This window comes from Vicia villosa, linkage group LG1 (genome assembly GCF_029867415.1).
Source record: "Vicia villosa cultivar HV-30 ecotype Madison, WI linkage group LG1, Vvil1.0, whole genome shotgun sequence".
NCBI classification, from domain to species: domain Eukaryota; kingdom Viridiplantae; phylum Streptophyta; class Magnoliopsida; order Fabales; family Fabaceae; genus Vicia; species Vicia villosa.
In genome coordinates, this window is record NC_081180.1 from 162,090,410 (window position 1) to 162,104,675 (window position 14,266).

General features: G+C 35.4%; 1 protein-coding gene across 1 annotated transcript; it reads right to left on the bottom strand.

Annotated features, from left to right (window-relative positions):
• Positions 1-884: 884 nt before the first annotated feature.
• On the bottom strand, positions 885-4,452 carry LOC131644561 (probable adenylate kinase 1, chloroplastic). Its single transcript, XM_058915101.1, has 4 exons — positions 4,104-4,452; positions 2,125-2,265; positions 1,572-1,844; positions 885-1,367 (listed from the first exon to the last, which is right to left on the bottom strand). The coding sequence occupies exons 1-4, from the start codon at positions 4,374-4,376 to the stop codon at positions 1,224-1,226; spliced, it is 831 nt and encodes a 276-aa protein (XP_058771084.1). The 5' UTR covers positions 4,377-4,452; the 3' UTR covers positions 885-1,223.
• Between the last annotated feature and the right edge of the window lie 9,814 nt (positions 4,453-14,266).

Genomic DNA, 14,266 nt, shown 5'->3' on the forward strand with positions numbered 1-14,266 from the left:
ATCACAATTAAACTATTAGACATTTTAATATAAATGTTCATTTATTTTATAATTCAATATCCAAATTTAATTTTTTGGTGAACTTTATTACAATTTTAAAATAATATAATTTTTTTAATTAATAGATTTATTTTTACTAGAATTACAAATAATAAGTATGAGCACGAGTACTTAAATATTTATAAGATACGGATATAAAGGTTGATGGCTATGCGGATATAAACTCTGAGTACATAAATTTTTTTTAAATTGCAAATATGAGAAAGAATACTATAGAATTCTAATTTTTTTAAAATTGCAAATATGAGAAAGAATACTATAGAATTCTAATCAAACGCTACCATTGTCGTCCATATAACACTCCATATCTTATCTTTTCCATGAATTCCTTCATTTTTCTAAGTTACTCTAAGTTCTACCTAAAAATAATTGTATCATAAATATTTCATATTTTCATATAAATTTCCATCTTTATAAATCACAAAAAAATTAAAAAAAGTTACTAAGTGAAAATTCCGTAGAAATCAAAATAATAACTCAATTAAACCATAGAAGCCATCATTTCGTCGACGAACTCACTTAAAAAAACATTTTATAAAATTACCACTTATTTAAATTTTTAAAAATGAAAAAACAGTGTAGATGGAGGAGTGACTTCAAACAGAAAAAATCATTTGAATCAGCCATCATCATTGGATGAAAAAGAAAAAGAGAGAAGGTAGATCTTCCATCTTGTTCATAATTAAACTAGTACAATTGACCCAATTAATCTTGAAAGAAAATTAAAAATTCTAACCAATTCCAAAGAAAGATAAAATTCAAATCATGAAATAGGTTTTACTGAAGTTACTTCAGTAAAAGTCATCCCTGCAATATCAAGCATGTGATCACACAATAAATTAGTACATTTGCATTCAATTTACATCTATACAGTAATAATGCACCAATTCTATTGAACCTTATTGACAAGCAACTATCTATGTAGCAATGCTGTGATTACCTTACACTACACCATTTAACCATTCAAAAAGAAAAGAAAACCCAACCCTATCAGTTTTATCATATTATTACAACACTTCCAATATCATTATTGGTTCAAAATAATACTAATAGAGTCCCTTTTCTTTGGTTCTCCTTCCTGCAAAATTGTCAATCATGCATATATATTGCATGCAAAGAATGAAATATGATACATTATTTTTATTCTTATTCTTATTATATCTTTATGCTGTAGCAGAGTGCTTATCCTCATAATCATCAAGATTAAGAGCATGTAGCAACTTTGGCCAAGATTCTGGGATTCCTCCAGGTAGATTAAACTCTAATAATTTTCCTCTGTTGCGGTAAAACTCCTCCACAGGCCGACTCTGCAATCATAATAGATAACCAATCCTAAACCAGTGAGAAAAGATGGCAAAAATTATTCACATAAAAGTTTTTACAATTTAAAAGCAACATGTTAACTAGAACCGTAAACTTTTTTTATGCAACTTCACTCGGATATTTCATGAGCCTCTTGTAATAAAGATAAATATAAAGCTTTAAACAAGACGTCACAAAAGCAGCAATACCAATTCATTGTATATCCGAAGCCTTTCTTTGACAACTGGTTCAGTATCATCTGACCGAGTAGTGAGCTTCGACATACAATTGGCAGGAGGAAGAAGCGGAGCCATGACAATTCCAGGGCTTCCATTCTCAGCCTTGATGTCAATGGAAGCAACATTAAAATTTCCTCCACACTCATTGCAAATCCTCCTACCAAGGCATTTCTCAAGCAGTACATCTTCTCGAAGCCTTAGATTGATAACCAAGTCAATATCAGTTACCCCTTCCAATATTTCCTGAGCACAAAATAAAGACAATTATGGGAGGAGAGAAAATAAGGTTGCTTGTTTAGAGAGAAACTGGGTTCAAAAAAACATCACACGACAACTGCAGAAAATAGATGCACATTGATATGAAATGAACATATTATCCAAATCTGCAAAATTAGTTCATTTATTTTTTCATTGGATACTACAGTTTTAGACTTTTAGGTATCAAAATCCACTATCAATGTTTTTGTTCCCTGTATTCTGGCCTATAGTGACATAAACTTTAACAAGTTGAAGATTTACTCACTGCTTGCTTAATTGTTCGCGGAAAACCATCAAGAATAAATCCCAGAGCTCCTTTAGCTTCCCCGGCGACAAGTCTCTTTGACAATAAATTTATAATAATTTCATCTGACACCAGTTGACCTTGATTTACAATTTCTGATAGCTGTAAGACACCAAACATTACAAATCAGTGATCGTACCAGTCAGTGCAATGGATAAAAAAAAACCATTTAACTCCGGTACACAATACGACTTATTGATATAACATATCTGTGTTTATCAAAGCTCAATCATTTTCAAGCTGCGAAGAAAAGTAAAACATTTAACATAATCATTTACAGACAGAAAAAAACAATCAAAATTTCATTTCATTAACTTGGTTTAGTGAAAGTTAAAGTTTAAACTTCCAAATTTAAATACTTATTAGCTTGAAGAATATGTAGATTTCACCAATAACGCAAGAAATATATTGCAAATGCAACTAAATTACATAACTATGCCTCAAATCCAATATCAATCAAGAGAACCCAACGATATTAGTTGATGAAATGTTGATTTAGGAACAGAAAGCCAGCAAATCTTAATTATATGTACAAGTTGCATATATATATATATATATTTTGATAGAAGTTAATAACTAACAGATAACATGAACAAGAACACCACATAAGTTGTTAGTCATACAATGATACAACAAATAGTATAGATAGTAGTCAATCCCGGATAGCGGCGCGGAGCGGCCGGGTCCAAAAGTGGGATAGCGTATAGCGGAAGGATGATCGCTATTTGAACATTTTTCGGACAAATTACATATAATAATCATAAACATATATTTAATGTAAAATTAAACAAATAACTCAAAATCCATAAAATATTCATAAATCAAATAATGAATCGATGGAACAAAGGGAGGAGACGAAGGTTGAGAGGGAAGAACGGAGTGCACAAAGAGACGAGGGAGGAGTCTCAACTCAAATTTGAATGAAAAATCTAAAATTACCCTTAAATTGTTTTAAATTTAAAGGGTAATTTCGGGTTTTCAGAGGGGAACTGCTCCGCTCTGGTATCCCGCTATTTACCCTATAACAGCTACTATAGTGTTATGCACCGCTAAGACTCCTCCCATAGCAGCTTGCCTCCGCTCTGTTATCCCGCTATAGCACCGCGATTGGCTGTTATTGACTAAAGGAGCTAAGATACAATTGAAGCATAACATGGTGAGTACCAAACTAGTGCATGAAAAGCACTCATTTCCAGCTCAAGGTTTAAATTAGATTGAGATACATGCTCCTACTCAACTACAATAACTAATTTTCTTCTTCAAACCAAAAATAACTAGCATACAACTTATAAGTGATAATAGCCATTTGATATCTAGGGGGAATGTCCGGTAAAAAATAGCAAAGGACACTTGGATCCAAAAGTCACTCACAAATGGACAAAAGACCAACAAGTAGTAGTAGTTGCTATGCAAAGGGTTTTAAGAAACGGTCCACGACCACGTAAACGGCCGCAACAATGGCATCGACAGGTGCCGATACTAATACCATTATTCACCCTTTTTATATTAAAGATCAAATTGTAGTTAATTCATACAGCGACAACCGCAATCGATGTTGCTACAAATGTACCAACCGAAATTGCGAAAGTCTTTACACGACCGCGACCTTTTTAAAACCCATAGTACACATGAAAAAATCTAAATTATCTACACATGCAACTACAAGTTCTTATAGCAAATATACAATGATCCTCAAAGCAAAGCTCAGATTATTTCTTATAACAATAACAATAATAGTAATTATAAATAAAATCATGACAGTAGACTCAAAATTTAATTTAGCAGTTCACGAAAGCTAAGCTTAAACCAAATCAGAAAGGAAATTCAAATCATCAGAAAGAATTATAATTATTTTTCAATTTCTAGGTTAGATATGAACAAGCAACAATTCAAAAACAAAAAAAAAAAAAACTCAAAGAGAATAATAATAAGAAGAAAACCTGTGAAGAGAGAGGACCAGAGGAAGCGAGTTCTTCGCGAACGAGATCACCGGTGGCGATGTGAGGAACGCCGATGAGATTAGATAAACGGCTAGCGTATGTCCCTTTCCCGACGCCAGGACAACCGAGGAAGACCCACCGTACGTGGCGGTTCTTCTGATCTTCTCCGCGCGTAGGAACAAGAGGGAGTGGCGCGTGGGAGGTGAGCTCGGAGGATAGATATCGCTTTGCGATGGAAGAGACGCGCGTAGAAAGGCGGGTAACGGCCGCCATGTGATTATGAAGGAACGAGACTCACGCCGACCAAGAAAGTAATGATTGATTATACTTTGTTAATTGATTTCTCGTGTCTTTGTTAATGTCAACTAAACATGAAAAAAAAATTTAAATAACTAGGTTTAATAAAAAAAATACGAAAAAAACCATGTTTTCAGGGTAATTACCAAACTGTCTAGGTTTGGGTCCCCGGGGAAATGGATGCGCCAAATGAAATGGCGCATACATGTGTTGCATGCCAAATCATTTGGCGCATGAGAAGGGAAAATTAGGGCAAGCCATTTCAAATGGCGCATGGGTATAGGTTCCCACACATAGGCGCCATTTCATATGGCTCCTATGTGTTGGGTTATTTTTTTTTAAAAAAAAACCCCTTTGGGTATTTTCGCGCACCGTTTTTTATTCCGGTCTTTTATTTTCGTAAAAACGTCTGAGAAATCGAGTTCGTAAAATTTTTAGTAACCCTATATAATGTATGCGTTATCGATATCGGTTTTTTACTAAAGCTCAATTTATTGATGAAAGACCGATGAACGGTTACAAGAGTTGGTAAGCGAAACGGATACATTGCATTAAAAAAAATACAGATTATACTAAACTTGCGACGATGTTGAGCCACGATTAGGGCATCTTTTTATATTGTGCCCCACCTGACGGCAAATGCTGCATTTTCGTTCCATTTTGTCGCGGACGTCCATTTCGGTTCTAATCCGTGTACTATTGGGACGCCCTTTTTTCTTTCGCCGCATTGCGTCGTTGTGCCAAACTACCTCTCCATCATACTCAGGCCAGTAATCCTCCTTGGCCACCACAGGAAACGCAACACTGTAAACTTTGAGCAATGTCTGAGTCTTGTAAATCGGAGACAGTAGTGATATAGCGTCGCGGTGGGCATACGCACATGCAGCTATGACGTGTGAGCAAGGCATACGAAAAGCTTGAAACCTTCCACAGTCGCACCAATCTTCGTCAAGAAGAACCCTATATTGTTGCCTTGGCAGTCCCTCATTGTGGTCAATTGTCTCGCGCACACTGAACGTGCGATTGAATCTGTCGAAAGAAGTCACTTGATGAGTGTTCGCTTTTGCCGATTGCTGTTGCATAAATTTCATGCAACTATCGCTTAATAGTTGACCAGCTTGCCTAACATCACCCCATCTCCTGCCTCTTGTTGAGAAGAGTGAAGCCATCCTAAAGTATGTGGCCTCCACCAGTGCTGTGATTGGAAGGTTACGAATGCCTTTGAAAACGCCATTCATGGATTCCACGAGATTGGTTGTCATATGGCCCCATCGCACGCCATTGTCGTAAGCCCTTGTCCATTTGTCCCTGGAAAGATTATCTACCCAAGTACCTGCCTCTGGATTTGTCATTACAATCTCACTCCGATAATGCTGGAATGTGGGTTGGGTCAATGCATAACCAGCATTGACTAGGGCCTTTCTTAGATGTCTGTCCTTGATCTCCCGCATGAAGTTTTGGGCGATGTGGCGAATACAGTAGACGTGTTTTGAAGGGGGGTCATGCCATCCGTTCGCTGGATTATTGTAAGCACTCTCTATGGAAGCGTGCCTATCAGAGATTAAACATATGTCAGGCTGGGGAGCAACATGTTCTCGGAGGTTCCTTAGAAAGAAACTCCAAGCCGCCGCTGTTTCACCTTCGACGATAGCAAATGCCACTGGAAATATGTTGCTGTTCCCGTCTTGTGCAACCGCCATCAGCATGGTTCCTTTGTATTTGCCGTATAACCATGTCCCATCAATTTGAAGTATGGGTTTACAGTGTGCAAAACCTCAGACGCAAGGTTTGAACGCCCAAAAAAGCCGATGGAATATTCCGTTTCCTTGGACAGGGTTTCCATCCGGGGCATGCGCGGGCAGTGTCTCTAGAATAGTAACAGTGCCAGGTGCGTAACTATGTAGCGCATTGAGGTATCGGGGAAGAATTTTGTATGACTCCTCCCAGTTGCCGTAGACTGTCTCAATTGCCTTTGTTTTTGCAACTCACGCCTTTCTGTAAGATGGAGTGTAGTTGAAGGTTGTAACGATGTGTGATATTATATTTTTAACCTTCAGAGACGGATCAGAGCTTATGAGAGGCAAGATCTCCTGACATATAAGATCGGCACTGAGTTTTGTATGATCCTGGGAATTGTTAGGGTTGACACACGTGTGTTTCTGCGTAATCGACCCTATTTTCCATGCATTACTTCTCTTCCTATAAGAGGCCAACAGTCTGAACCCGCACTCTGGATTTTTACAAGTGATTACATACCGTTCCAGGTTTGAACGGTCTACTTCAAAATCAACGTTGTTCGCCATGTGCCATTTTTTTATTCTTCTCAGACATGCCTCCTTAGAAGGAAACTTGTCTCCTTCCTTTAATTCTTCGTCATTTTGGATGTAGGGTGTGAAGAAGATGTCAGATGATGGTTCGTCACCTTGGAGGTTCAAGTTACTCATATGTGCTGGAGGTGCGTACGCTTGAGCTGGAGGCACCAACGTTTGTTGCTCGTCGTCGGATTCCTCGTTGACCATGTCGTCAAATTCAGTTTCCAGATCGTCTTCTTCCTCGTCAATGACGTCAACCTCGTCTTGCTCGTTGACTGGTGGGTCAATAACTTGTGACTGGACAACATTAGTTTCTTGTGTCTCAACCAGAAGAGTAACGTACAGCTCGATGGAATCCAACCCAGAGTATTCGTGGGTGGTAAACATATCTTGCAAGTCTTCGTCATTGGCAATTTCCATCTCGTAAAACTTGACGGTGTTGTCTTCATTGAAATTGGGACATTGGTAAAAAACGCTTGCAATAGGACCCATTGCAATCTTAGAGTATAGTCGCTGAATGAAGTACGAAAATGTTGCTCTTTTGCTCAACAACAATGGTACAACCTGAGTGTTTCTCATCACAAAACCGGCTATCTCATGAGAGTAGGTCTCACCGTTTAGATGGGCATGGACAAGATACTGGGTTGATGAAGTCATTTTTGGAGGGGAAAGTGTGTGGGTGTTGTAAGCTCAAGTCAGATTAGGTAAAATTGTTGGTGTGAGTTGTAATATTTAGTATATATTGGATGTCTTATAAATTGTGCTTCTTATGTCCTTGCATTATCTCAACACATAGACACGCTGATCTATGTCCTGTACCCCATCACGCGTCTGAAAGGATTCCTGATAAGATTCCTGTAACGATTCCCCTAGGCAGAGCATGCATGCAACCCTATCTGGCAGCTAGTTCTGCATATATAAATATTTATATATATATATATATATATATATATATATATATATATATATATATATATATATATATATATATCTTTATTTATGCATATATAAATATTTATTTATATATATTTATATATATATATATATATATATATATATATCTTTATTTATGCATATATATTTATTTATATATATATATATATATATATATATATATATATATATATATATATGCATAAATAAAGATATATATATATATATATATATATATATATATATATATATATATATATATATATATATATATATATATATCTTTATTTATGCATATATATATATATATATATATATATATATATTTATATATATATATATATATATATATATATATATATATATATATATATATATATATATATATATCTTTATTTATGCATATATAAATATTTATTTATATATATATATATATATATATATATATATATATATATATATATATATATATATATATAAATAAATATTTATATATGCATAAATAAAGATATATATATATATATATATATATATATATATATATATATATATATATATATATATTTATGTTAATAGATGGTGGTTCTTACAGACCCACTAGTATAGGTCTGCCACTATCTTCCGAATTGATTATAAAAGACAGGCACACTGATCTAGGTCTGCAACAGGATTCCGTATTGATTGTAAAAGACAGACACACTGATCTAGGTCTGCCACCAGATTCCAAATTGATTATACAAGACAGACACACTGATCTATGTCTGCCACCAGATTCCGAATTGATTACAAAAGACAGACACACTGATCTAGGTCTGTTTATATATAACTAATAATTACGTATATATATTTTATTTAATAAATATAAATATTGTAATTAATAATTATATGTATTTTAATAATATATATATATATATATATCTTTATTTATGCATATATAAATATTTATTTATATATATTTATATATATATATATATATATATATATATATATATATATATATATATATATATATATATATATATATATATATATATATATATATATATATATATATCTTTATTTATGCATATATATTTATATATATATATATATATATATATATATATATATATATCTTTATTTATGCATATATATATATTTATTTATATATATATATATAAATAGATATATATAAATAAATATATATATATGCATAAATAAAGATATATATATATATATATATATATATATATATATATATAATATATATATATATATATATATATATATATATATATATATAAAATATATATATATATATATATATATATATATATATATATATATATATATATATGCATAAATAAAGATATATATATATATATATATATATATATATATATATATATATATATATATATCTATTTATATATATCTATTTATATATATATATATATATATATATATATATATATGCATAAATAAAGATATATATATATATATATCTTTATTTATGCATATATATATATATATATATATATATATATATATATATATATATATATATATATATATATATCTATTTATATATATCTATTTATATATATATATATATATATATATATATATATATATATATATATATATATATATATATATATATATATATATATATATATATATATTTATATATATATATCTTTATTTATGCATATATAAATATTTATATATATATATATATATATATATATATATATATATATATATATATATATATATATATATATTTATGTTAATAGATGGTGGTTCTTACAGACCCACTAGTATAGGTCTGCCACTATCTTCCGAATTGATTATAAAAGACAGGCACACTGATCTAGGTCTGCAACAGGATTCCGTATTGATTGTAAAAGACAGACACACTGATCTAGGTCTGCCACCAGATTCCGAATTGATTATACAAGACAGACACACTGATCTATGTCTGCCACCAGATTCCGAATTGATTACAAAAGACAGACACACTGATCTAGGTCTGTTTATATATAACTAATAATTACGTATATATATTTTATTTAATAAATATAAATATTGTAATTAATAATTATATGTATTTTAATAATATATATTACTAATTATAAATATAGTTAATAATTACGTATATAAATTACCAATTATATGTATGTTAATTATTGTACACGTCCGCTAGGGTAAATATTGTCCAGACGAAAACAACTTACACAACAACCACATTTATTTTAATTCAATGACCCTGCGTTGACAACACAAAACCATCGGTAAATCACGATGTTAAGTTGCAGAATAGAAAAGAAGAGAAAAGAACACAGAACAACTGGTAGTACACCCTCACTCTTTGCAACAAATAAAACAACAGTTAATCTAAACTACTCAAGTGTCACTGCAATAACAAGGGGATCTTCAACGCCTCGGTTAACTTCTCCACTGTGTGTCCAAAACATTAGATCCACGTCCACATCGTCTTTCACACGATCCCAATAATACATGTACGTGCCTTCAGGGTTATTATCCGTCAACGTAATGTATGGACATCGGTAATCTAGCTGTTTAACTTTTCTGGTTGGACCATCTAGTTGACGAAACCCAGTGTTGATGGCTCTAACAATTCTCTGGAAATTCCAGTGAGGGTTAAGGCAAACCCGCATGTGACTACCTTCCTCAAAGAAGACCACAGCCCAAACAGAGTTCATTTTTAAGTGTTTACACTATGATTGAAAGAAGAGTTAGTACTTCAACTCCACACGCACACTTCTATTTATAGCGGGTGCAAGGCAGAGGGAAATTTTATTGTTAATTATTAATAACTTAAATAATAATTGGAAACTTTGTAACAATAAAATATCATTTCATTGAAATATGTTAACAACATTTAATTGAAAGGTACAGATATGCTAAGAGCATTTAATTGAACGGTACCGAAGTTACTGAAATGATATAGAAACTGTAGCGCCTAGGATATAACAACGGTTAAAACAATGTCTTCTCTGTCCTCCATCATTAGAGTGGATTGGATGTCGTCTTCCATAGTCTCCCACCAACGCTGCCTTTCGAGAAAAACACCTCCCCTTGTTCGAAGTCTCTTGATAGATCGGATTTGTTCGCCTGGACTGAACTCTCCGTCCATAAACCTGAGGATGTTTCTCTTAAGCTGATCCATGGTTTGGATATTCCAAAACATCACTTGCATGGGAGGTTTGACTGCCGAGAAGATAACGTATCCGTTCCTTCTACGAACGTCCGGTTGATAATTCAGACGCCTAACAGGAGGTGGAGGCTCAGAAGTCCGGTGCGACCCATCTGGCCTAATTCGAGTTCTCATTTTTCAGTGTGGGTACCAATGCGCAAGAAACCCTAATTTATAGAGGCATAGACGACTTGCCGTAGCCTCATTTCCTCATTAGGGTTTCTTCTAGGAAGACCACGTAGGTAAGATAACCAAAACCCTAATTGTGATACGAAAACCCTAATTTTGAAAAAAAAAAGTTTCCTTCTAATGCGCCATTTGATTTGGCGCATTAGTGCTTTTTCTCTTCAGTAAGTCGCCAAATGAAATGGCGCATTAGAAGGATTTTAAAAAAAAAAAAGCCATTTGATTTGGCGCATCCCTTGTTGGTGTGGACCACCACCTGGCCCCACATGGTCCCCACCTGCAAGTGCTGAAACGATTCCAGGAGTTACTGTAAACCAGCATGGAGTTACTGTTAACAAGCATGCGACTGCAAAAATTTCTGATAAGAATTCTGATCAGATTCCTGCCAGGATTCCTCCTACTCCTGCATGCATGCTACCCGAGCTGTCACCTAGACCTGAGCTGCATGCATCCCACCATGCCTTGTCACCGAAAGTTTGACTGCATGCATGCCAACACATCCTGCAGAAGCAACACCAAACACTTATGGCTGTGTTGACATGTCAAGCATGCATGATGTTACCGTTTTTTTCCTCATCAATATATAAAGCACTTGGAATTCTGGAGATACATCACCATTATCACTCATCTACTCTTAGAACAATCCTTTTGCAATCAGCTTACGAATTTTCAGCCTTCAACCATGTCTCTCCTAACCATGGGCGAAACACACAGAGGAACCCCCCAGAACATCGCTACCTACGTAAGTGTATTAGTATTACTTTAAATTCATGCAACTGTCCCTGATAAACTAACTAATTTTTTTGGGCATGCTTACTCTTTTCAGAACGTTCAACGTTTTTGCACTCGTAGTCACGCTACCATCGCTCCGGACGACCGCATTATACAATACCTGAACGTTGCTGGTTTCGGTCCGATTAGCAGGATCGTCGAGTCTTCTATTGACCACAAGTTTGTTCTTGCTTTGCTAGAACGCTGGAGGCCAGAGACACACACCTTCCATCTTCCAACAGGGGAGTGCACCATCACCCTTGAAGATGTTCATATGCTACTTGGCCTTCCTGTTGATGGTAAGGCAATTAATGGTTGTGTTATGCAGGCGAATTGCTTATGCCATGAGGCAATTGGGATAGACTTGATAGAAGGAGCCGTTGGTGCTAGGGGGCAAGGTGTTAACCTCAAGAAGTTAAAGGATTATTATAAAAATTTTCACTTGAATGATGTGTCTCCCCAAGAGACCATACTGCAGAAAACTAGGTGTTACGTACTGTTGCTTATTGGAAACGTTTTGTTCCCAGATAGCACTGGTAACACGGTTAACTTTATGTATCTTCGTTTGCTAATGGATTTTAGTAGAGTTGGTCTGTACAGCTGGGGGTCTGCGGTTCTGGCTACCGTGTACCAGTCACTATGCAAAAACGCGGTTGCTGAGTCCTGCACATTCTATGGATGCGCCCTGTTGGTGCAGGTGTGGGGGTGGTGGAGGATGCCCATACTGGCCCCGGTTAACAACGGAAGTTGGGACTTTCCGTATGCCTTGAGGTAAGTTTTTAGTATACCATTTTCTCCTTACACATTCTACTCCATTCTAACTAAATCATTATATTTTCGTTGTAGATATTGTGTGAAAAAAATGGACTTCACACTTAATCCGCGGTCAAATATCACAATGTACCGCATGCTAATTGATCACCTTGGACACCATCAGGTATTATCTCTAATTCTTTTCTTCTTCTTTTTTTAAGTATTTTCCATAAATAATTTTTCCGGCAGTAATGTATAACTCTCATGCATGCAGTTCATATGGCGACCATATCTCGAGTGCGAGTATGAGCCTAGAGCTCAGGATGCAGAAATTTGGACGACAAAGTGTTGCTTAATCCGGTACAACATAATAGAAATGCATCAAAGTGACCGGGTGATGCTTCAGTTTGGGATGCGTCAACGGATACCCGACCCTCCTGTTGACTTGGGAGTGTGGCACCTAAAAAGAGTTAACCATCAATGGACACACCAACACTGGAAGGATTTTGCACCCGATCAGCGCCAGATGTGGAAGAACCGTTGCCAGTATGTCCTAAACTTCCCCGTTAGTGACCATGAAATGAAACCTTCTCCTGAATACATGAGTTGGTATCGTACAGCCACAACCCCTAACTTGTTTCTTGCAGCTCCGTTCTATTTAATTGATCCCCGTGCACAGAACTACATCTTGCCACAACAACAACAACCGGAAGAAGAACCACAACAACAACAACAAGAACAACAACAACAACTCCGGCAACAACAACGACAACAGCAACGACAACAATAACGCCTACAACAACGCCAACAACAACTCCTACAACAACAACAACAACAACTCCAGGAACAACAACAACTCCAGCAACAACAACAAAATATTTTCAGTACTCCATCCCGTTCCGCACGCAACATCCGCCAATCAAATATGTTCCAATCCCAATCTCAACCATTACAAGGGTATGAAGACCGCCATCCTTCCTCGGACCAATATCAGACCCACTCACAACCATTCGGATTTGCAACATTTGTTGGGTCCTCAAGGGGATTCGGCCAAAACCTAACTCCCGGTTCATCTAGCCTTCATCTTAGTCCCGACGATGGTCCTCATGGTGAATCCTCTTACCGTGGCGCCCCCTCCGGCTACGCAACACCTACAAACCAATTCGGCTTTAACCAAGGTAGTTCTAGTGCTGCGGGATGCTATGAACCGGAAGTCTTTTCCCACCCCACTCCACCACCACGAATAAACACATTTGAGGGAATGGGTAGCCGACTTTACAACAGCGGTTTTCCGGATAATTATGGGGGCGTCGACGAATTCATAGACAGCGATCCACGCGACATCCCAGTACCAGCCCCCGTGACACAAACCCAACAAGAAGCACAAAGGGGCAGGGGTAGGGGTAGAGCTAGGGCAAGAGGCGGTGTCAATATTCGCGGCGGAATCAACGATCGCGGTAAACGTGTCATTACAAGACCAAGTTGCGGAACGGATGGCTATCTTGGTGATGGACGTCATTGATCATTTTGTTGTATTTTTCATTAATCTTTGGTATCGTTTCTGAAATTAATTGTAACCGATGTTTAGTTTTTAAATTATATTGTAATCGATGTTTAGTTTTTAAATTATATTGTAATCGATGTTACAATTTTGATTTTCGTTTTCTGCATTACATTTTTAAGGCGAAAAAAATATTTTTCAAATTTAT